This window comes from Hypanus sabinus, chromosome 3, assembly GCF_030144855.1.
Source record: "Hypanus sabinus isolate sHypSab1 chromosome 3, sHypSab1.hap1, whole genome shotgun sequence".
NCBI classification, from domain to species: Eukaryota; Metazoa; Chordata; class Chondrichthyes; order Myliobatiformes; family Dasyatidae; genus Hypanus; species Hypanus sabinus.
Window position 1 is genome coordinate 167,417,568 of NC_082708.1, and position 24,867 is coordinate 167,442,434.

Below are 24,867 nucleotides of genomic sequence, written 5' to 3' on the forward strand. Positions count from 1 at the left end.
GGATATACATCCCAAAGAAGAAGTATTCTAAAGGCAGTGTGATGTAACTGTGGCTGACACAGGAAGTGAAAGCCAACATAAAAACCAAAGAGAGGGCATATAATGGAGCAAAAATTAGTGAAAAGTTAGATGATTGGGAAGCTTTTAAAACCAAACAGAAGGCAACCAAATAAATCATAAAGAGGGAAAAGATGGAATATGAAGGTAAGCTAACCAATAATATTAAAGAGGATACCAAAAATTTCTTCAGATATATAAAGTGTAAATGAGAGGCAAGGGTAGCTATTGGACCACTGGAAAATGATGCTGGAAGGTAGTATTAGGGGATAAGAAAATGGTGGATGAACCGATAAATATTTTGCATCAGTCTTCACTGTGGGAGACATCAGCAGTATGCCGGACGTTTGAGAGTGTCAGAGGGCAGAGGTTAGTCAATTTGCCTTTACTAGGGAGAAGGTGCTTGGGAAACTGAAACACTGAAGGTAGGTAAATCCCCTGGACCAGATGGTGCACACCCCAGGTTTCTGAAAGAGGTGGCTAAAGAGATTGTGGAGGCATTAGTAATAATCTTTCAAGAATCAATTGATTCTGGAATGCTTCCGGAGGAGTAAAAAAATTGCAAATGTTACTCCACTCTTCAAGAAGGGAGAAGCAGAAGAAAGGAAGTTAGCTGGTCTGAACCCAGTGGTTGGGAAGATGTTGGAGTTGACTGGTAAGGATATGGTTTCGGGGTACTTAGAGGCACATGATAAAATAGACTGAAGTCAGCATGGTTTCTTTAACAGAGAACCTCGCCTAATAAATCTGCTGGACTTCTTTGAAGAAACAACAAGGAGGATAGACAAAGGAGAATTGGTCGATATTGTGTACTTGCATTTTCAGAAGGCCTTTGATAAGGTACCACACGAGGCTACTTAACAAGCTACAAGCCCACGGTATAACGTGGTATAAAGATTCTAGCATGGATAAAGCAGTGGCTGAAGAAGGAGGCAAAAGTGTTTTTTTAGCATGTTGCACCAGACAGTCAGCCATTCTTGTCCCCTTTTTGGATTAATCGGGTTTTGGATTAACCTTGTTTTTTTTTTCAAGAAAGAGTTAGATACAGCTCTTAAAGATAGCGGAGTCAAGGGATATGAGGACAAGGCAGGAACGGGGTACTGACTGTGGATAATCAGCCATGATTACATTGAATGGCGGTGCTGGCTCGAAGGGCTAAGTGGCCTACTCCTGCACCTATTGACTATTGACTCAGCTAGCTTGATGCTCAACCCAGCGGGTGGCCCGACTTGGATTTGAACTCAGGAGCCTTCACTTGAGTCCGGCGCTGATGCCATTGCGCCACCAGCTGGCCCAGGCAAAGAATGAAAATAAAGTAAGCCTTTTCTGGTTGGCTGCCAGTGACTAGTGGTGTTCCACAGGGGACTGTGTTGGAACCAATTCTTTTTACATTATATGTCAATGATTTGGATGATGGAATTGATGGCTTTTTGGCCAAGTTTGTGGACAATTTCAAAGTAGATGGAGGGGAAGGTAGTACTGAGAAAGCAGGGAGGCTAATAAGGACTTAGACAAATTAGGAGAATGGGTAAAGAAGTAGGAGATGGATATAGTGTATGGTCATGTACTTTAGTAGAAGGAATAAAAGCATAGACTATTTTTAGGTAGAGAGAAAATTCTGAGATGCAAAAGGATTTGGGAGTCCTCGTGCAGGATTCCCCAAAGGTTAATTTGCAGGTTGAGTTGGTGGTGAGGAAGGGCAAATGCAATGTTAGCATTCATTTTAAGTGTACTAGATTATAAAAGCCAGGATGTAATGTTGAAGCTTGGTAAGGCCTTACTTTGAGTATCGTGAGTAGTTTTTGACCCCTTATTTAAGAAAGGATGTGCTGACATTGGAGAGGGTTCAAAGGAGGTTCACAAGAATAATTCTGGGAATTAAAGGGTTGCATAGGAGGACTGATTAATGGCTCTGGGCCTGTACTCACTGAAAGTCAGAAGAATGGGGGAATCGCATTGAAACCTATTGAATGTTGTAAGTCCATAACAGAGTGCATGTGGAGAGGATGTTCCTATGGTGGTCGAGTCTAGGACCAGAGGACACAGCCTCAGAATAGAGGGATGCCCATAAAGAATCGAGACGATGAGGAATTTCTTTAGTCAAAATGGTGAATCTGTAGAATTCATTGCCACAGGCTGCTCTAGAGGCCAAGTCATTGGGTTTATTTACAGCAGAGGTTGATAGATCACTGATTCATCAGGACATGAAGGCTTATGGGGAGAAGGTAGGAGACTGGGGCTGAGTGAGGAATGGATCACAATGATGAAATGGTGGAATGACTCAATGGGCCAAATGGCCTAATTCTGCTGATATATCTTATATTGTCAATAAGTTCAACAGCAACTACATCCCTTTTATAAATTGTTTTTGTGGGTTTAAATGTCCGGCTGTCCGTTCCCACTTTTGACATCTAGTCAACAAACTGGTCTTTTATTTCACTTATTTGAAAGGTGAAATTATGTTTGTTGCTGGCAATGCAATAAGGAGCGGGTTTGGTATTGTGTCAGTCATAAAGAACAGTCCAAAAAATAATCTAAATTAGAGCTAAATGACTTAGCAATAAGGGTAGAATTTAGTCCCAAGTATACATAAAGATGAAACAATCCCATTCATCCTGTCCATTGACACCTGTTGAATAATGTATGCATGGTGACAAAGATGCTCTCACGCTTTAAAGTAATTACTGATAATCATTGACTCATCTCACGCTAATTAAAGGATATTAGGCAAAATGAGTATTCTATAATACACCAAAAAAATTACAGCAATTTCTGGGAGACTTATATAAAGGAATCACCACAATAATCTGTCCACTTGGTGGTGCTCTTATATAACTTGAGGGTGTTTTCACCTCGTGCCCAGTGCTGGGTACATGCTTTTGCGTGACAGATCTCTGAAGACTGTCTGTTCTGCTTATGACACAATAAGAAATTGAAATGAAGGTTTTGCTGAAGGTACTTTTGTTCACTTTAAGCTGCAGCCTCTCCTTTGCTTTCTACTTTCAACAGGGGGAGAGAGAAGAAAAGTGCATCATAGAGGACATTCCAGCTGATACCTTGGTTGCAGGTGAGAGTTGATTTATGGCATTGCTCTTTAAGTAAAACAAAATTAAGAACATTTTCAACTATGCATTATGTTTCATTTCTAATAAGGATTATATATCGCAATGTGATTTTAAAAATCAAATAATCAGCAATACAATATCCAGCCTTTATAGATCAATGTGAATTACAGTCATGAAGTACGGTGCAATAGAGCTTGATTTACAAGACAGCTCCCCAGACCTCTGTCTTATATTGCTTCCACACATGAAAGATCTCTGATTTTACCTTTGTTATTTGTTTCCTATGTTTCAAGTGTACATCTTTTTGTCAATTGAACATAGTTTAATACAAATGAAAGAAATCATAAGCTTTATTTGTCACAAGTGCATCAAAACAGAAAGAGAATTGTGTTGTTTGCATCACTGACCAGCATAGTCTGAGATGTGCTGGGGGCAGCCCGTAAGTGTCGCGATGCTTCCAGTGCCAACATCCTAACCCTAACTTGTACGTTTTTGGAATGTGGAGGGAGGAAACTGGAGCACCTGGAGGAAACCTATATGGTCACAGAGAGAATGTACAGATTCCATACAGACAGTGGTGGAATTGAACCCTGGTCTTACAGCTGGTGCTGTAAAGCATCATGTTAACTACCATGCTACCGAACTTTTGGCATCCTGACCGCATAATTATGACCCTTTGATATTCAAGGTAAATGCCATTACTGAAAATAAATATAAAACAAATATTGCCTTTACAAAGATATTGAAAGTATGCTGTTTGCCATCTGTGACATTCTCACCAAAGAAGGTCATATTGTTTGTCCTTGGTTTTCATTGATTACTGGCATGTTGTGCAAATACCTACTCAAAAATACACAAGCTATTAATGAATATTGCATTATTGTCTCCAATTGTCAAATCAAGGCCATCCAAAAAACTAAAGTATTCTAATGACTTAATATAATTATTTAGACATTTAATTTGCTTTAATTCCTGACTCACCTAAGAGGCATTTCCCCTCCAAAATACAGAATTTTTATTGCAATATGTAGAAAACTCTTCCTGCTTCCAGTGTTGTGTTAGGCTTGATAATGTAATTGAGGACCACAAAATACCTCACAACAGTTTTCAGCAGCATAAAAATTACTGTTGTTTTTTTAAATGATTTAAACTGAAAACAACACAGAACATGATTGCATGAGTTTATTTTTAGATTAAACTAAAAGGCTTCTTGATACGATTTGAGGATTTTTCTGAAGGGCCAGTTATGTGTTCACGATCACAATATTTCTATAAGTTTCAGATTCTTATTCAAGAACCTTTCACACATGATATGATACATTCCATGTTATAGTCACATATTATATATCAATTAACTTATCGTTCTAGAACTTAATATTGCAATGATAGAAAAACTATCAATCTACTACTTTTCAGTCAAACTGTGGAAAATGCAAAAAGGGAGGAAAAGTACTGTATCAAACCGTAAGTGACACTAACAACCAGGGAGATGAATTATTGACATAACTAGATGATTTAATTTTCATTACAGAAAGGTGGCTGCAGGGAGTCCAGCAAGATTAATATTCAATGTAATTTGACTTTTAGGAAGCATAGCATAAAGAGGTGGGATAGTGTTACAAGTAAGAGATGTTACCAGTATAGAGTCAGAAATAATTTTGGTTTGGTATATTCTTATGCAGAATTAGGTTCAGTTTGGGTTAAACTAGGAGATCGCAAGGGGCAGAAAACATTACTGGCAGTTATTTATAGTCCCCAAATATTAACTGTAATATTCGGCAGGGCATTGGCAAAAAAAAAGAACTGGAGTAATACAATAATCATGGAGAACTCCAACCCACATATTGTTTGTAGAAATCAAATACGCAGTAATAATATGGACAAATTCATAAAATGTATATGAGATGGTTTTTTTGATCACTAGATGTGAAAGCAACCACAGAAAAATGCTATTTTTGATTTTGTAATGTGCAGTGAGAGAGGGCTAATAAATAACCACCCTGCAGAAGCAAAAAAAAAATTAATGAAAATGCCTGGTCTAATTTAGCACAGTGGCATTTACTTAGGGATGATAATGTGATTTATTCTGGTCTTCAATGACTGTGAATTGTGGCACACTGTAAAACCCAAAGCTGTGCAATCATACCTCTTTGTTTTTCCAACAAATTCTGGCAAGTCTTTATCAAGAGACCTTCACTGTATACTGATGCAGAAGGGCCATTTCATTTCCAACATATATAGTCAAAGCTTAAAGCAAACTTATTATCAAAGTACATATACAGTGTGTCACCATATACTTCCCTGAGATTCATTTTCTTGCAGGCATTCACAGTAAAACAAAGAAATACAATAAAATCAATGAAAGATAATTCACAGACACTGACAAAGAACCAATGTGCAAAAGAAGGCAATCTGTGCTAATACAAAAAACCCTTAAATAAACAAAGAAATAAATAATACTAAGAACATGAGTTGTTGAGTTCCCTGAAAGTGAGTCCATCAGTTGTAGAATTAGTTCAGTGTTATGGTGAATGAAGTTACTCACACTGGTTCAGCAGCCTGGTGGTTGAAGGGCATTAACTGTTTTGAACCTGGTGACGTTGGACCTAAAACTCCCGTACCTCCTTTCCAATGGCAGCAGCAAGAAAAGAGCAGAGACTGGATAGTGACAGTCCTTGATGATAGATGCTGCTTTCTTGTGCTAGCGCTCCTTGTAGATGTGCTCAATGGTGAGGGTAGGTCTGTTAGATTTTGTGTGCCATGTCACTTGAGCAGATTCACATAGCTCCTTTGTATCTGGTCACAAGACTTAATCTCCACCTCTCTCTGCTTTATGCAGAGATCGTTCTCTTGTCCATTCTTCTCTCCCCACTAATCTGCCTTCTGGCAGTTATCCCAGCAAGCAGCCTAAATGCTACACCTGCCCATACACCTCCTCCCTCACCTCCATTCAAGGCCTCAAACAGTCCCTCCTTGTGAGGCAACACTTCACCTGCAAATCTGCTGCGGTTGTTTATAGTGTCCAGTGCTCCCAATGCAGCCTCTGCTACATTGGTGAGACTCATCGTAAATTGGGGGATCACTTCACTGAGTAGCTCTGTTCCATTTATCAAAAGCGGTATTTCCCAGTGGTCAAATATTTTAATTCTGATAACTACTCCAGTTCTGACATTTTGGTCCATGGCCTTCCCTTGTGCCAAGATGAGGCCACGTTTGGGTTGGAGGAGCAATACCTTACATTTTGTCTGGATAGCTGCCAACCTGTTGGCATGAATATCATTTTCTCCTTACGGTAAACTAATCCCTCCTTCTTCCTCTGTACCTCACAATGTCCCTGTCCCTTATTTCTTCTCACCTGCCTGTTACTTCCCCTTGTCCCCTCCTCCTTCCATTTCTCCTACGGTGCATTCTCCTCTCCTATCAGATTCCTTCTTCTCCAGTCCTTGACTTTTCCCCATCCACCTGGATTCACCTATTACTTCCAGCTGGCCTCCTTCTCTTACCCCATTTTTATTCTGGCATACTCACCCTTCCTTCTCAGTTCTGAAGAAAGGTCTTGGCCTGAAATGTCGAGAAATATTTCCATAGATGCTGTCTGACCTGCTGAGTTCTCTAGCATTTTGTCTGTGTTGCTTTGGATTTCAGCATCTAAGGCCACTCTCATGTTTAAAATATCTCTGTTGCCTGTCATCACTCTACAGCTGTCACTTGACTGCAACTCACAGTGATAGGGAATGCATAGCCCAAAGACCATTTGGCAACTTACTGAGAGTAGTGCCACTTCATTGATTAGAAAACCCAGGGGCACTGAATTCTTTCTAAAGAGTAACTGGACCTCCAAATATTTGGTAAGCACAGGGAAATCTGCAGATGTTGGAAATTCAAACAACACACCCAAAATGCTGGTGGAATACAGTAGGCCAGGCAGCATCTATAAGGAGAAGCACTGTCGATGTTTCAGGCCAAGACCCTTTGTCAGGACTAACTGAAAGGAAAGATACTAAGAGATTTGAAAGTGGGGGAGGGGGAATGTGAAATGACAGAAGAAGACCGGACGGGGTGGGATGAAGCTGAGAGCTGGAAAGGTGATTGACAAAAGTGATACAGAGCTGGAGAAGTTCTCTGTCTTCCGTTAATGCCCTTCCTCCCCTCCTTACCCCATCCCTGACATATTTAGTTGTTTAGTTGTTTGTTTTTCTCTCTCTCTGCCCATCCCTCTGCCTGTTCTCCATCTCCCTCTGGTGCTCCCTTCATCCTTTCTTTCTCCCTAGGCCTCCCATCCCATGATCCTTTCCCTTCTCCAGCTCTGTATCCCTTTTGCCAATCACCTTTCCAGCCCTCAGCTTCATCCCACCCCCTCCTGTATTCTTCTATCATTTTGCATTTCCTCCTCCCCCTCCTACTTTCAAATCTCTTAGTATCTTTCCTTTCAGTTAGACCTGATGAAGGGTCTTGGCCTGAAAAGTCGACAGTGCTTCTCCCTATAGATGCTGCCTGGCCTGTTGTGTTCCACCAGCATTTTGTGTGTGTTGTTCTCCAAATACTTGGAACAATTTTGCAGAACTATTTTCAGATCTTGTTTTTATAAAACTGGACACATTATGGTAGAATTAAGTGTAAAAGATGTCTCTATTGAGATTCAAAGTAGCAGGAAACAAGGCTAATTTTTTGCGGTTCTATAAAGTATAGAGCAGGAGGTGAAAGAGAGATTGAAGAAACAGAAGTTCCATGATGTCGTTACATTACAGCCTTTGTGCTATGATCAGATTAATTTTTCTGCAGCTGCTAATGGTAATTCTAATCTCAAACCTTCTTAATCTGTTCAGGACGATACAAAATGCAATCCTGGGATCTTGCTGCACATGAATTCCTTCCTTCTGCCCCAGGTTTGGGTTTGCTTGTGACCGTCAAAGGTCCAGATAAACAGGTATAATAACATTTTATTTACCTTATACCGTAGAATCAGTTAAATGCTGTCTATATGCAAAGGGTTGAATGATATTTCTGATATAACTGTTCATTAGTACTGGGCCCAGCTGCTAAAAAGATGAACCTGAAAAGTGAATTTATTTTTCTGTCTCAATCGTTAGTTGCAAAGCCTACACCATTTCTGTCCTTAATACGTTTGTACAAAATGATAGTATTTGTGATATTTGTGCTTTCCTTCTGAAACTGAGCAACTGGCACCATGGGGCAGTACTACCCTCTGACCAGCCTCTATATTACCCTGACTGTCCAAAATCAATCAGTATTTTGATAACTACATTGAGGTAGTACCAAGGAAAACACGATGCAGAATAGGGAAAATCAAAATGGTACTGAGCTGTTATGCTGATTAAGGTTGAGGCTCAGAATAGTCTTATTAAAATTGTAGGGATGGTTTTGAGGAGAGCGCAGGGATCTGAGGGACAGGGATGAAGGGGAGTTAGAATGAAGAATCAGGGGCAGTGACTGAGGTCAGTGGGCCTCTGATGACTCACCACCCCTCCAACCTGGTTGGCAAGTCCTGGGGTTGAGGCTGTGTGAGTCTGGAGGTCAAGACTTCAAGGTCAAAGTTCAATGATCGGTGAGTTTTGGGGGCAATTCCTAGAGGTCAGCTAAATTTGAATGTTGAAGCTGAAGTCCAGGGATCAGAGAGTGCTATGCCTCACACACCCCGAGACTCTCTCATAGTTCAAATATCTGTTCATCTCCTTCTTGAATATGTTCAGTAGCTCCAACTTGACAGCTTTCTGGGATCGAGAATTCCAAACTATCTTGACCTGCTGAGGGAAGAAATTACTTATCTATGTCTTAAATAAATGGTCAACCATAATCTGAAACTGCAGACACCCCCAGTAGCATTCACCCTGTCAATCTTGCTCAGAATCTTAAGACTACCTCTTACTCCTCTGAATTTTAGTCAGCGTATGCCGAAAATGCTCAATATCACTCAAAATGTCAAACCCCTTTATCTCAGGAACAAACCTTCTGGGCAGTGCCACCAATAGAAGAATTGTATACTTTTTCTTAAATACGGAGTCCAGAGTTATACTTGGTGTGATCTCACTAGCACTGTGTAAAGCTGCAACAAAACTTGCCTGATTTTACATTCCATGCACCTTGCAATTAAGCACAACATTCCATTAGTCTTAATTCCTTGCTGTACCTACATATCAAACCTTTGCATTTCCACCAACACTCTGGATCCCATTGCAAACATTTTATATTCTACTCCCTTTAAATAATAATTTAATTGTCCAAAGGCAGCTTCATATTTTGCAATGTTATACACCAATTGCCAACTCCTTGCCCAATCATTCAGTTTGTCTGTTCATGCTATATGTCTTCATCACGACTGATTAATTTTTATCACAGCAAATGTGGCTGCAGAGTACTTGGTCCAGTCATTCAAGATATTGAAATATATTGTAAAGACTTCAGGTCCCAGCACTGATCCCTGTGGTACCATTTTGATTACTAATTGCCAGTCCAATTTCCATTTATACTTACTCTGTGTTTTCTGTTAACTAGTCCCCTAACAATGTGCTTTGGTGCAGTAAGCAACCTTTTACTTGCAACCTAATAAATGTCTACTGATAATCCAAATGGAATCAGAATCAGGTTTATTGTCACCGGCATGTGTCATGAAGTTTGTTAACTTAGCAGCAGCAGTTCAATGCAATACATAATAATAAACAAGAAAAGTAAAGATAAACAAATAAGTAAATCAATTACAGTATATATACTTTGAATAGATTAAAAATCATGCAAAAACAGAAATAATATATATTTTAAAACGTGAGGTAGTGTTCATGGCTTCAGTGTTTTTGTTGACTTACCAAATCTCTTCGAACTCCTAACGAAGTATAGTCACTGTCTTGCCTTCTTTATGTTGGGACCAGGTTAGGTCCTCAGAGATCTTGACACTCAGTTGAGTGTTGAGTGCAAGGTTGTTGCTGTGACAGCACTTCACTAGTTGGTATGTCTTGCTCCTTTGCGTCCTCTCATCTCCATTTGAGATACTACTGACAACGGTGGTATCATCATCAAATTTATAGATGTGGCTATGTCTAGCCACACAGTCGTGAGTATAGAGAGAGTAGAGAAGTGGGCTAAGCACACACCCTTGAGGTGTTGATCATCATCAAGATTTTATCACCAATCCGCAAAGATTGTGGTCTTCCGTTTAGGAAGTCTTGGATCCAGTTGCAGAGGGAAATACATAGGCCCGGGTTCTGTAACTTATCTTTCAGGATTATGGGAATGATAGTGTTAAATGCTGAGCCATAGATGATGAACACCATCCTGGCATAGGTGTTTGTATTGTTCAGGTGGCCTAAGGTCATGTGGAGAGCCATTAAAATTGTGTTTGCTGTTGACCTATTGCGGCGATAGGCAAATTGCAGTGGGTTCAGGTCCTTGCTGAGGCAGGAGTTCAGTGTAGTCATGACCAAACTCTTAAAGCTGTAGATGTGAGTGCTGCTGGGGGATAGTCATTAAAGCAGTTCGCATTATTCTTTTTAGGCACTGGTATAATTGTTGCCTTTTTGAAGCAAGTGGGAACTTCCACCCATAGCAGTCAGAGGTTGAAAATGTCCTTGAATACACTACATCTACTAATTTATATCTTAATCACTTTCTTAAACACTATTCCAAAGCATGGCAAAGATCACAAATGAAAGTGGTTGTTACTAACAAGACCAAGAATCTCTGAAAAGCAATTATCAAACATGAGGAACAATCTTGTCATTGTCCATAAACTTAAAACAAACCCAAGGAAGGCTATAAATTGGAGTCTACTGGGGCATTGTCGACTTCTATTATTTGGCACCACTTGGATTATTTCATGTTTAATTACACTCAGTAACTTTTTTTTATTAAGTACGCATGTACAATTGCTCATAAATGCAAATATCTAATCAGCCAGTCACATGGCAGCAACTCAATTCATAAAAATATTCAGACAAGGTCAAGAGATTCAGTTGTTGTTCAGACTAAACATCAGAATGGGGAAGAAGTGTGATCTAAATGACATTGACTGTGGAATGACTGTTGATGCCAGATGGGTAATGCTAATGTAATGTTCCAGAGGAGGGCAGAAGTAATAATTATTAGGTCAGCTATATTAGATCTTGATACTCTAAGAAACTGGGCAAAGTTTGTCAATGCTATTTTGTTTTGGTTGTAACAGTAAAAGCAACCATGACATTTGTATTTTTGTAAAAATCCATTTGCTTCAACACGGATATTCAGGAAAGGAAACCTGACTCCTGATGAATAGCAATATGTGTTATAGTTATATTGTTATTCCTCCATGTGCTTTGTGGTGCATTGGGTGGCAACCTTGCCTTTCTTCAGCATTTTGTTTGTTTTTTCCTCCGAGGCAGAGTTGCTAGCTCAATGATCAACCTAACACAGATGGAAAGCATACAAAGAGTTGAGCTGGCTGGATTTGAACCCAGAATCACTTGCCTTGAAGTCTGATGCTGATTCCACTACACCTCCAGCCAAATGTAGTTCTATGTGTGATTATAATCACCATAATTGTGTTACGCATTGATTTTCAATCATTTTCATATATGTTGTAAAGTCAATGACTTCCTGGATATTTAAATCAAATACAATGTATAAATGATTTCTTCATTAACTAAACAAATCACATTTTTTCTTATAAACAGATCTTGCTGCAAAAATTATATGGACCAGAAAGTCACTTTATATTTCAGTCCCATTCTCAAGGGGAGCACTACATCTGCCTGACATCCAACTCCACCAAACTAGCAGTGTTTGCTGGGAGTAGATTGGTATGTTCATCACATTATCAACATTTTATCCTTTTAATAAAATGAAAACATATGATAATTAATGCAATAACTCAAATGCCAATTATGTTTAGTAATGCAGTTCAAAGCCTCAACCTTGCAATGGCACACAAAAGTTCAAAGTTCAAAATAAAGCTATTATCAAAGTACATATATGTCATGATACACAACCCTGCATTTTCTTGAGGGCATTCAAGTTTATGTAATGCCATTTCCAGTACACAAGGAGAACCAAATAATTGTTACTCCGGTTCTAAAGCAGCATTTAAAAAAACGCAATGAGATAAAAACAGAATAACAAAAAACAATAAATATAAATACATAAGATAGCTTACGTACAAAGATTATATTTTCATAAAGTGATGTTAGGCACAGTAGTGTCTGTATATAAGGTGACCGACAGGAAATGATAAAATAGTGGTGCGGAGGAGTGAGTTAATGGGTGGAGGTGTTGATCAGCCTTACTGCTTGGGGTAAATAACTTCTTGAGTCCAGTGGTCCCTGCATGGAAGCTATGTAGCTTTTCCCTCAGAGTGGATGAAACTGCCCATGAGCAGGGTGGGTGGGATCCTTCATATTACTGGCCCTTTTCCAGCATCTTTCCATATATATATATGATCTTGATGGCAGGTAGGCTGCTGCCAATGATGCATTGGGCAGTTTTGACTACCCATTGTAGAGTCTTCATGTCCGTCACAGTGCAGTTTTCATATCATGCAGTGATGCAGCTTGTTAGAATGCTCCCTACTGCACATCTGTAGAACGATGTGAGTATAGATGTGTATAGTCAGGCTCTCTTCAGCCTTCTCAGAAAGTAGAGGTATTGTTGAGTTTTCCTAATTGTGTGATTAGTTATCAGTGAAAAACTGCACACATTAAGATGGGCAACGAACTGCAAATACGAAAAGAAAATAAAAACCAAAAAAAAGCAGTAAATATCAAGAACGTGAAATGAAAAGCCCTTGAAAATTGAGTCATAGGTTGTGGGAACAGTTCAGTGATAGGCCAAATGAAGTTGAATGAAGTTATCCATTCTAGTTCAAGAGCCTGATGGTTGAGTGGTAATAACTGTTCCTGAACATGGTACATGGTCCCGAGGCTCCTGCACCTTCTTTACAGTGGCAGCAGTGAGAAGACAGTATGGCCTAGGGATGGGGGTCCTCGATGATTGATACTGCTTTCCTGCGACAATGCTCTATGCAATCAAATTCACGAAGTGTTCTCATTCCTTAATATTATCCAATGAGATGTGGTCATTGATGGTAACAATGAGATTCGTGTCCACCCCTTTTCCCTTTTTTCAAGGTGTTGGTGAAATGCAGCTCTCTGGTGAGGTAGTTCTGTAGTGCTTATTTTTGTGTTTCCTTCTACAATCTGTTAGGTGTCTTTTAGAGGCCACGAGTGTCCCGATGGTGTGACAATGTGCCTTGAGCCTTACTCCTGCTGCCTATCTGCTACCTGGCCTGGTGGGAGGAGGGGGATGGGTTATAGTTATGGAGAGAGAAGTTTTTTTTTCTGTTAGTTATGCAGAGGGAAAAATTAAAGATGCAAGTTTATATTGTCTATAGGTAGTAAAATAGATGAGTGCAAGAGAAGAGGAAGTGAGATGTTGTTGATATATTAAATTAATAGGAATATTTTCATGGTCAAATTATACTAGTCCTAAAATTCCATTTGGGTTGTTCTGATCTCCTGTTGTGACTATTGAAGAAAATTACCAGAAGCTCCTTTATGACTAAGGGCCAACATCATTTACAAAATGAATAACAAGAGAAAACGTTGGAAATATTCACTAGGTGGGCAGCATCTTTTGAGAACTATGTAGTTAATATCTCAGATCAGTGATCTTTTATGACTTAGTCATTGTCCTGAAATATTAGCTGTTTCCCTCTCCTTACCTACTAGGAATTTCCAACATTTTGCTCTTTTAGGCTTGGCACTTGTAGTTTCTTGCTCTTTGTTTTACAAAAAGAATTCACCTTAAGACCATTAGATGTAGGAATAGGAGGAGCACTAACCACCCCGTGACTGTTCCACCATTCAATATGGTCATACTCGATCCATCAGTTCTCAAATCCACTTTCTTCCCCATAACCTTTGATTCCCCTGCTGATTAGAAATATATAGATCTCAGCTTTAAATATACTCAAGAAATCTAGCAAGAAGTTCCAAAGTCTCAAAATCTGCTAAGGCATGAGTTCCCAACCTTTGTTACATCACAGAACAATTTCATTAAGCAAGGGGTCCATGGTCCCCAGGTTGGAAATCCTTGCTCAAAGAGAAGAAATTCTTAATCTCAGTATGAAATGGGGGACCCATGAGAGGAAATACTCTTTCAACAATTACCCTTAGAGCCTTATATGTTTTAATAAGATTGCCTCTCATTTCTTTGAAACTCCAGTAAGTATGTCCTAACTGTGTACCCTCTACTCATGGAATAATCTTGCCTTATCCAAGATCACACTGCTGTGCAGAAGGACTTGGGAGAGCTTGTAAATGAATTGGAAAAGGTTGGTTTGCAGGTGCAGCAGGTTTTCAAGAAACAAGTGGAATGCTGGCCTTCATTGCTAGGGGGACTGAACTTAAGAGCAGAGATGTTATGCTGCAACTGTACTGGTGAGGCCTCATCTGGAGTACCACATGCAGTTCTAGTCTCCTTACTTGAGAAGGGATATACTGGCTTTGGAGGCGGTGTAGAGGTGGTTCACCTGGTTGATTCCAGAGATGAGGGGGTTGAACTATGAGGAGAAATTGAGTCACCTAGGACTGTACTTGCTGGATTTCATAAGGATGAGAGGAAATCTTATAGAAACATATAAACTTATAAAAGGGATAGTTAAAATAGAGGCAGGAAAGTTGTTTCCACTGGTAGATGAGACTAGAACAAGGGGACATAGCCTCAAGATTTGGGGGAAGTAAATTTGGGATGGAGATGAGAAGGAACTGCTTTTTCCAGAGAGTGGTGAATCTGTGGAATTCTCTGCCCAATTAAGAAGTGGAGGCTACCTCAGTAAATATATTTAAGACAAGGTTGGATAGACTTTTGCATACTAGGGGAATTAAGGGTTATGGGGAAAAGGTAGGTAGGTGAAGACAAGTCCACGGTCAGATCAACTATGATCTTATTGAATGGTGGAACAGGGTCAATGGGCCAGATGGCCTACTCCTGCTCCTATGTCCTATGTTCTTATCACGCTAGTCAACCCTCTCTGATGTGTGTATTTTCCCCCAAATACGAGAACCAAAATAATTTGCAATAAAATAGATGTGGTGTCAATGATGACTTCTGCAACTGCAGTAACACATCTGACTTATAAACTCCAAAACCCTTGAACTAAGGGCCAGCATTCCATTTGTCCTCCCTATTCCCTCCTGACCATATGCTAGCTTTGTGTGTTTCATGTACAAAGACCCACAAATTCTTTTGTGCTTCAAATTTCTGCAGTTCATCTCCATTAAACAATTCTGCTTTTACCTTCCTTCCAAAATGAACATCACAACTTCTCCCTGAATACTCCACCTGCAAACAACCTCTTTTCATAAACTGTTTATGTTCTCCTCACAATTTGCCTTCTAACATACTTTTCTGTCATCCATAAGGTTAATACATTTTAAATATTGGACCTAGAAAACATAATTTTTCCTGAGATGTCATTTTGTTCATTGTATACAATTCAAATTCAATGTGAATTTCTATTTTACAGCGCATTAATTTGGACATTCAGGTTGGTGAACATATCATTGAAAAGTCTCCTGATGAAACCAAGGACAAGATAAATAACGTGGAGGAAAGAGTTCTGCAGTTAGTAGAGAGAATGGAATATATCAGCAAACAGCAGGACTATCAGAGGGTATGTCAATATGTTTTCAAATACAAAGGAAACTTAGCATACTTTGGGCTTGTTACTCTTACATCATCTTTCAAGAAAGACATTTCAAAGTCCCATTACTCAGTGGGGAAAAAAGCCTAATTTTTGTCTAAACTGTGTGACTCCATTATTTTTAAACAGTGATTCCTAGTTTTAGGTTCTTCTATATGAGGAAACATCCTTTTGACATCCATCCTACCAATGCCCTTCAGTAACTTGTATAATTCAATCAACTCTTACACTTCAGAACTCCAGCAGATACATGCCGATACAGGACATATCGCAAGAAAACCCACCCACTCCAGACATTAATCTAGTAAATCTTCCAATACATTATCAACTTTCTGACACTATGGAGACCAATACCCCAGGTTTGATTTCACCAATATCCAATATAAGTCAATATAACCCTTCTATTTTTGTATTTGTTTCCACTAACAATAAACAATACAATTTTGCTGACTTTCCTAATTACTTGAAGTTACAAGATTTTGTACTCCATGTACATGATTATCCAGATTTCTCTGTAACTCAAGTTCTACGATCTTTATATTTAGATAACATGCTTCTCTCCTGCCAAAATGGATGCTTTCATATTTTTCCATGTCACACTCTGTTAGCAAATGCTTTGTACACTCACTTAATCTCTCAATATCCTTTTGTAGCTTTCTTATGTTCTCTTCATACCCATCTTTGTATCAACATTACATTCTATACCTTGGGTGTTTTCAATCTAGTCATTTAAACAAATCTATCACCAACCTCTAAAACATCGTATGTTACATTTTGCCAACTAAAAGAAGAACCATTTCCTATTTTCTCATCAGCCAGCTTTCCACCTCCTACACCATTAGTTTTTTTTTATTTTACATACTGCATTATCATTTGAATTGCTTTCTGAAAAACTAAATATAGTACTTACAAATTGTTTTTTCTCAATGCACAATGCATATTATTTCTTCAAAATAAATCCAATATGCTTTTCTTTTCACAAATCCACATTGAAATTTTCTGATCATCTTGAATTTTGCTAAGTTTTTAATAATTTCCATTTTACAAATGTAAAACTAACTTCAAAGTACCATGAAAACTGAAGCTAATTTCCAACTTTCTCTCCCTGCTTTCTGAATAAAGGAGTTATTTTTACTATTTTTCAATCTCATGGAACTTCCTAGGAACTTGGGAAATTTTGGAAAATTAAAACCAACAAATCAACCATATCATGAAATGTATTCAACATGAAATATTAACTCAGTTTCTCTATTCAAACACATTACATGATCCGATGATTGTTGGTATTTCCTGATTTTGTAACCAATTTCCAGCATTCAGTATGATTGATTTGCATCATTTTTCTCATAAGGCACTCCTAAAGATGGCCTGAGGAAATCTAACAGGATCCAGGGATAGCAGCTCACAGTTCCAACAATTTGTTCAGCACTATTATTTAGATGACTGTACTGTTCTGAGTTCTTCCTTCCCTTCAGATTCTCAAAATTATATCTCTTTTTACTTATATCGTCCATTGTAAAGATCCTAAATAGTTCTATGTAAATGGATATTTAATTAATTTGTGATGTCCTTGTTCTCTATTAATTCCCGAAATGCACTTTCTATGGGTCCATTATTCATACACTTTTAAGTTTTTCCCATTGGTCTTTTGGTCGTTCTTTGCTGCTGTCCAGTCTTCTAACCTGCCATGTATCAAGGTCCTGGTTGAGAACTCTGTCAGAATCAGCTCCAATGTGACCAGGCTATTGCTACTAGTCTCTGCTACATTTTTGTCTTTAATTTTCATTACTGCATTAGGAAGGTCATCGAAGCTTTCATCCACTTTTCCTTGTGCCCGTAGAAGTAGGAAATGAGTATGGGGATTTTTTCCCATTTGTAAAATTTTCCCAAAGGGCAGACTTTCATATAAATTAGTAAATTGGTTTTTATTGTTACATGTACTGAGGTAAAGTGAAAAGATTGCCTTGCATACAGAACTATTCATTTTTGGCAGGTAGGACAAGGTAAACAATAACAGAGTGCAGAATACACTGTTACAGTCATAGAGACCTCTGTTAAGATGGCGGTGTGCTGAGATACAGCGGCCTCTCCAGCTGCAAACAAACATGACATTTTCAGTCTTTTAAGTTTTTTTTACTATCGCAAGACACTACTGGATATTAAGAACTGACTAAAGCAGGATTACCCACTAGTAAGTTGCTCCATAGCAGTGGAACTGGATTTGCTGTGCACTGTTTTGCAGCCTGATTTAACCACCTAGGGAAGAAGGCGTCAGAAGCGATGTGCAATCTATCGGAAGACGGACAGACAGACAGACATACTTTATTGATCCCAAAGGAAATTGGGTTTTGTTACAGCTGCACCAACCAAGAATAGTGTAGAAATATAGCAATATAAAACCATAAATAATAATAAGTGATCGGCTTATACATTTTTATCGTGATCATAAGACCCTGTTGGACATTGGTAGTGTAGGATACTGAGAGTCTAAATCACTGGTTCATTGGTGACACCGATGTCAGGGGACCTACGTGATCTCGATGTGGCACAGACCAGGCTCTCATGTCTTAGGGCCACCTGAGGAATGCCAGAGCTGGATGTGTGACACTGGATTCCACACTGGGTTGGATGGTCTGGCCCCACCTGTTGGTGCTGCCCCCCAGTGCTCACTCCTGGGAAGGCAAGTTGGGTTATGTTCATCTGCAGTTACACTTGCATGAGATGAGAAACTGCTGTGGGCTATTCTTGGCAGAAACGTGGCTTCAGAACAACACCCATGTACCATCAATCTACAGGGCATGACACTCAGAGACTTGAGCTATATGTTTTTTTTGTAACTATATTTTTCTGCTGTCATATGTACTGTTGGTACTGTGTTTTCACCTTGGCCACAGAGATAAACTGTTACTTTTGGATTTATTCATGTGATTGGTTGAATGATAATTAAACTTGAACTTGAAAGTGCAATGCGAGTAAACAGTAAGGTGAAGTGCTGTAATGAACAGATTGTGAGGTCAATTATTGTTCAATAGGCTTATAACAGTGGATAGAAGCTGTCCTTGAGCCTGGTGGCACGTGCTTTTAGGCTTTTACCATCCTTTGGCTGATGGAAGGGGTGAGAAGAGAGATCGTACAAGGTGAGTGGGGTCTTGATTATGCTGACTGCTTTACTGAAGCAACAAGGTGTAGAAAGAGTCTGTGGAGGTTGTCTTCCATGATGTGAATGCCGTCCATAACTCTCTGCAGTATCATACCAAGCCATGATGTATCTGGATAGAATGGTTTTGTATGGTGCATCAATAAAAAAATGGTGAGCATCAAAAGGGATATGCCAAACTTCTTTAGCTGCTTGAGGAAGCAATGGTCCTGGTGAGCCTCCCTGGCTGTGGTGTCAACATGATTGGATCACGACAGGCTATTGGTGATGTTCACTCTTTGGATCTTGAAGCTCTCAACCCTTTGGACCTCAGTACTATTGGTGTACCAGGAGCATGCACACTGCCCTGGCCCCATCACCAGTTCTTGTGCTTTGCTGACATTGAGGGAAAGGTTGTTGTCATGACACCATGCTCTATATTTCCTTCCTGTACTCCAACTCATTGTTTTTTGAGATGTGCCCCACTCCATCTGCAAACATGCAGATAGAGTTAGAGCAGAATCTGGTCACTTGGCATAAATGTTTACAGAGCAGAATAGGGGGCTGAGGATGCAGCCTTGTGGGGCACTAGTGTTGAGGATAATTGCGGCAGTAATGTTATCAGCTATCCTTACTGATGGCAGACTGTTGGTCTCCCTGGCAATTTCCTGCCCAGTGAGCGTGCTTGTCTGTTTCATGGAGACTCTCCATACCCATAGTCAAGGCCCGAAGTTCAAATCCGTTATCAGCATCCTGGGGTGAAGTCTGAAGTTGAAGGCCTGATGTCTGTGAATCTGAAAATCTGGCGACAAGGACTGGAGGCCTGGAGGTGACCTGTCCTGTGGTTGGAGGCCTCTCTTGGTATGTGAATGGGTGGGTTGGAGGGATGGAAAAGGGGCTTGTTTTGTTGTTGTTGCTGCTGCTTGAGTTCTTCCATGGAACATTGTGGACATGCTATGCTGGTGCCAGGATGTGTGGTGACTCTTGTGGGCTGCCTCCAGCACATCATTGGGAGTGCTGGTTGTTGATGCAAATGGCGCATTTCACTGTATGTCCATGTGATAAATAAATCTGAATCTAAATTATAGCCTCCTTGCACTACAGAAAATTTTATGTCCCGCAGATACTGTTTTCCACGAGCTTGTCTAGACCTCTCTGGCCTACTGGGAATACTCATCTTCCTTCTGTTACTGCAACATCCATTCTTAAAATAACAGCTTTGACTGTGCATCAGATCTTTTAAAGGTCTGGCTCCTGGGGTCACAGTTGCAAAGCCAAGTGCTGGCAGCTACCTGACATTGCAATGGATCAGTGCAACTAAACTGTGAAATCTGATAACCATGTTCTGGAACATCTATAAATAGTAATGTGATGACACAGAATTCTGGTTAGAGCTATTAAGAAGTAATAAAGGGATTTCTCGGACATGGTATTTTACCCAGATGGGACTCTGCTGTTAAGGGTTGAGCCTGAAGTGACAGTGGGGAAAAGTAGTATTGAGTACGATGAACATGCTGGTTCTGAGCTATCAACCTGGAGTCATTAGAAACCAAAAATAACCAAGATTGGAAATACATATTTTCCTTATACCCCTACTTCACCAAACCCCTTCTCTTCAAAGTAATATTACAACCGTAATCAACTCCAGAACTCAGTATACTGACTCTATATCCCACTTCCCTATTTTCTATTATAAACTAACTCATGAAACATTTGGGTCTCTAGCTCTGGAATATCTTCCTAAACCTTATTGCTGAACACCTCTTCATTCCTTTAGTAGCCTTATTAAAATCCACTGCCTTGACAAGGTTTTAGTTATTTTTTTCTCTCTGTTTCAGTGGACATTTCTGAGTCTGTCTCAAATGTGGGCACTTTGCTTCTCTATGATAAAAGTCCCATTGAAGATAATGACTCTTGATAGAAGTGGAATAAAGCCAGAGAAGCATATTAAGTGTGTTGTTAATAAATGATTGAAAAAATGCAGGTCAATGCAAAGAAAATAGAAAATAAATCTTATTTTTTCCAAATTCCAGTGTTTATTTCCCCCCCAAGGTTAGTTGCAGCGGAAAGCCTTAATTTCTAGAACTTCTAAGAGGGTTGGTGCCATGATATTGGCATATGCTGATTTAATTGGGTTGTGAGTATACTGCTTAAATCAGTTATTATTTTATCTTTTGACCTAACAATATAACTATTCATGTTAATAAAGCAAATGGTAGTTAACTATAGTGTGTGTTTTTATGGGAGTACTAATCTAATACAACTGCATTTAGATATGTTTTACATTTTCCATGGATGTAGGTAAAACTCTAGTCTTTAGCAAGTTTGACAATACATAAGTAAACATCTACTTAGGTCATTCAACTACTTTGATGTTTCTTTAAAGCTGAGGCATAACTCAACAATGGGAGTAATAAAATGTCTGTACTTTTAAAAATTAATTTCTTTAGGAGACCACTTTACAGAAAAAAGCATTATTTAAAATCACACCTTTGAAGATAACTATAAATGTAATTATTTTCAATACAATTTGAGTGTAAATAATGTTCATATATATGTATTACAGTGAATATATGCAGTATTAAAATAAAATCCTATTATTGTAAGATGATTTAACTAATATTCCAAATCTCTTGTCTGATCTACAGTTACGTGAAGAAGAATTTCGACGGGTCAGTGAAAGAACTAACGACGACATTTTATGGTGGGCTCTAGTTCAAACCACAATCCTTCTCACAATGGGAGTCTGGCAAATGAAGCACATGAAAAATTTCTTTGTGGCCAAGAAACTAGTATAAAAGGAACTGTACATTACATAGTTCAATTTCTGGTGAAGGGTTCACAATTTATCTTTATTCTGCAGAAGACGTACAATAGCATAGAAAATTTACATAAAAACACATTTATGAATCTTTACCAGGGTTTCCACAGATCTGCAAATGATTGCAAAGAAGCCACTGTGGAAAACCAACCCTTATAAAGTTCAAGTAGTTTTAAAAATGTGATTATTTTTAAAAGATGGATGTCTGTGCATACGTCAGTTACCTAGCCTTTACAATATGCATTGGAGTACTCTAAAAGCTAACACATTTGAATTTCTTTAGCATGCCTAAAGCACTAATGCCATTTATTCTTCATAGACTGAGCAGGGGTAAAGATTACTTTGGGGATCTTGCTGAGTTCAGAATATTTGGGCAATGGGTTAAAGTCAAATAGACACCTTGGAAAAGAGCAAAATGCACAGACTTGTCTTTGAATTCAATACTTGGTATTACTGGATAAAGTTTTATCTATCATAGGTAGTTTCTTATGTGATGAAGTGTTTAATTAATATACTATGTGATTGTTTTAATGTAATCTTCAGAAAGATCAATACAAATTAAATATTTATTCCCTATGTGTAATGAAAAGTTAAAATTATATTTAGGGAGTTTTGAAGTAATGCTTTATGGTTATGTTACTGAACTTTGTTTATTTTCTTTTAGTGGTCTTTGACTCCTTAATAGCATTTTCCCCATATTTCTTTTTGTTTTACTTATAACCCCTGTATAACATTTGATTGCTTGTTGCAGATGGATTTTATCTATGGCACTGTTTATTTGGCACGACAACCGTCATTTAATTTATTGGCATTTGATTAGGTATAACCATTGCTAAAGGGAAGACGTTTGGGTTTTACGCTGTACAAAATACTATTTTGAACAAAACTAATATACTTCATGGGTTTGGATTGACTCAGTACTTTCTTTGGATATCAGTAACAAAGCAACCATAAACCTGTATAAACAAAATTGTCAGGTTATACCCTGATGTAATGTTTATACATAAATCTAATGCTTAACTTTAAGAAAAGGTTATAAGACCATAAGACACAGGAACAGAATTAGGCCACTCAGCCCATCGAGTTTGATCTACCATTCCATCATGGCAGATTTATTATCCCTCTCAATCTCATTCTCCTGCCTTCTCCCAGTAACCTTTGATGTCATTACTAAACCTCTGCTTTAAATAAGCCCAATGACTTGGCCTCCACACCTGTTTGTGGTAATGAATTCCACAAATACGCCAACCTCTGCTAAAGAAATTCCTCGTCATCTCTTTTAGAGAAACGTCCTTGTATTGTGAAGCTGGGCCCTCTCCTCCTAGACTCCCCCACTAATGGAAACATCCTCTCCACTTCCACTGGGCCTTTCAGTATTTGATAGATTTCAGTGAGGTCCCAGCAAGTACAGACTGATATTCACCCTAATACTTGAAGGCAATTTTGTTGGATGACAAGCCTGAATCTGTTTATCTGAAAACCATGTTTTTGAAACTGTCAAAGTGCCTCCTGCTAAATGCTGTAGAAGCAAGCCTCTTTCAAAAACTGCAATATCTGGTAAAGCAGTTTAAGTTCAATACATGAAAACAGAGAATATCTTTACATTCAGGAATTCTGTGACAGATCTATCTGATTAACTGCCTCTGGTTTTATCCTATGAAAGGAAGTGAGTACTCAAAAAGCAAATGACCATCTAGGCAGTGAAGTACAAAGAGAAAATGGGGGAAAAAAGTGGACATTAAGAATATGATGGATTTTTGGTTAAGGCAGTGGTGAAATGCCTTTTAAGGTGTGAACACTACTTGCAAAATGGCAAGTTTCAAAACTGAATTCAATAAATCTTATAAAACTTATGGCCGACAGCTCAAAAGTTTCACACCCACAAATTGTATTGATGTATAACATCTGCTGATGCACTTGTTACTTGTTAAGCCAATTACTTTTTAAATAACTGCTGCAAAAGTATAGCCATTTTGAAAGCTACCTATCCATCAGGTCTGGATGAGGATACAAAGAAAAAAGGCTGGAAATACTCACATGGTCATGCTGCATTTGTGGCAAGGAAAACCCAGTTCATGTTTTGGGTCAATGAGGCTTCATCAAGTATGTTCTCACTCTATTTGTTTCCACTTAGTCACCGGTCAGATAATCTTATCACCATAGTTTAATCTGAACAAAGACAACATCCCTTCCCCATGTTCTTTGCACCTTAATTAGTTTCTTTTCAGCTCTTCCCAGTCCCAATGAAGGATTTTCAGCTTGAAACCTTAACTCTATGTCTCTTCCCACAGATTCAGCCTATGAGCACTTCCAGCATTTTCTGTTCTTATTTTAGATTTCCAGTATTTGAATTTTTTTGTCTTTGATTCTCAGATTAGGAAAAGACTCAGTCTTAATCCTGAAACAGCATGGTAGCGTAGTGGTTAGCATAATGCTATTACATCTTCTGTAGTCAATGATCAGGATGCAATGCCCACCACCGTCTGTAAAGAGTTTGTACATTCTTCCCACGACCGTGTGGGTTGCTCTGGATTCCTCCCACATTCCAAAGAAGTATGTGCTAAATTAGTAAATTGTGGGCATGCCAGAGAAATGGTGCCACTTGTAGGTTGCCCCAGTACATCCTCAGATTGTGTTGGTCATTGACACAAATAATGTATTTCATTGTATGTTTTGGTGTAAATGTGACAAATAAAGCTAATCTTCAGTAGCACAGCAGTTAGTGCAATGCTACTACAGGTTGGGGTTTCAGAGTTTGGAGTTCAACTCTGACTTTATCTGTAAGGTATTTGTAAATTCCTCTCCTTGAGTGCATGGGTTTCCTCCCACAGTACTGTGGTAACTTCCACTTTACAAAAGACCACGCAACAACTTTATGGCCAAAAGAACATCTTTATCAGGGACGGCAAATGATATTTATAATACAGAGGCTCTCAGATACCTCGTGCAGCATGGGTGGTGGAACTATATACCGGGAATAAAAAGAGCAGAAGTAAAAACCCCGCCAACCCTGGAACCCACCTCTTGTTATCAATAGCTTCCCGATTAGTATTAAATTACTTTTAATAATACTCACATTACAACACTTCTCCCCCTTTAAAAT

The 24,867-nt window shown here is 38.9% G+C and overlaps 1 protein-coding gene across 1 annotated transcript; it reads left to right on the plus strand.

The window, feature by feature from the left end:
- Positions 1-2,994: 2,994 nt before the first annotated feature.
- Positions 2,995-21,741, plus strand: LOC132390873 (transmembrane emp24 domain-containing protein 11-like). Its single transcript, XM_059963415.1, has 5 exons — positions 2,995-3,124; positions 7,949-8,049; positions 11,783-11,908; positions 15,631-15,777; positions 21,592-21,741. The coding sequence occupies exons 1-5, from the start codon at positions 2,995-2,997 to the stop codon at positions 21,739-21,741; spliced, it is 654 nt and encodes a 217-aa protein (XP_059819398.1).
- The last annotated feature ends 3,126 nt before the right edge of the window (positions 21,742-24,867 follow it).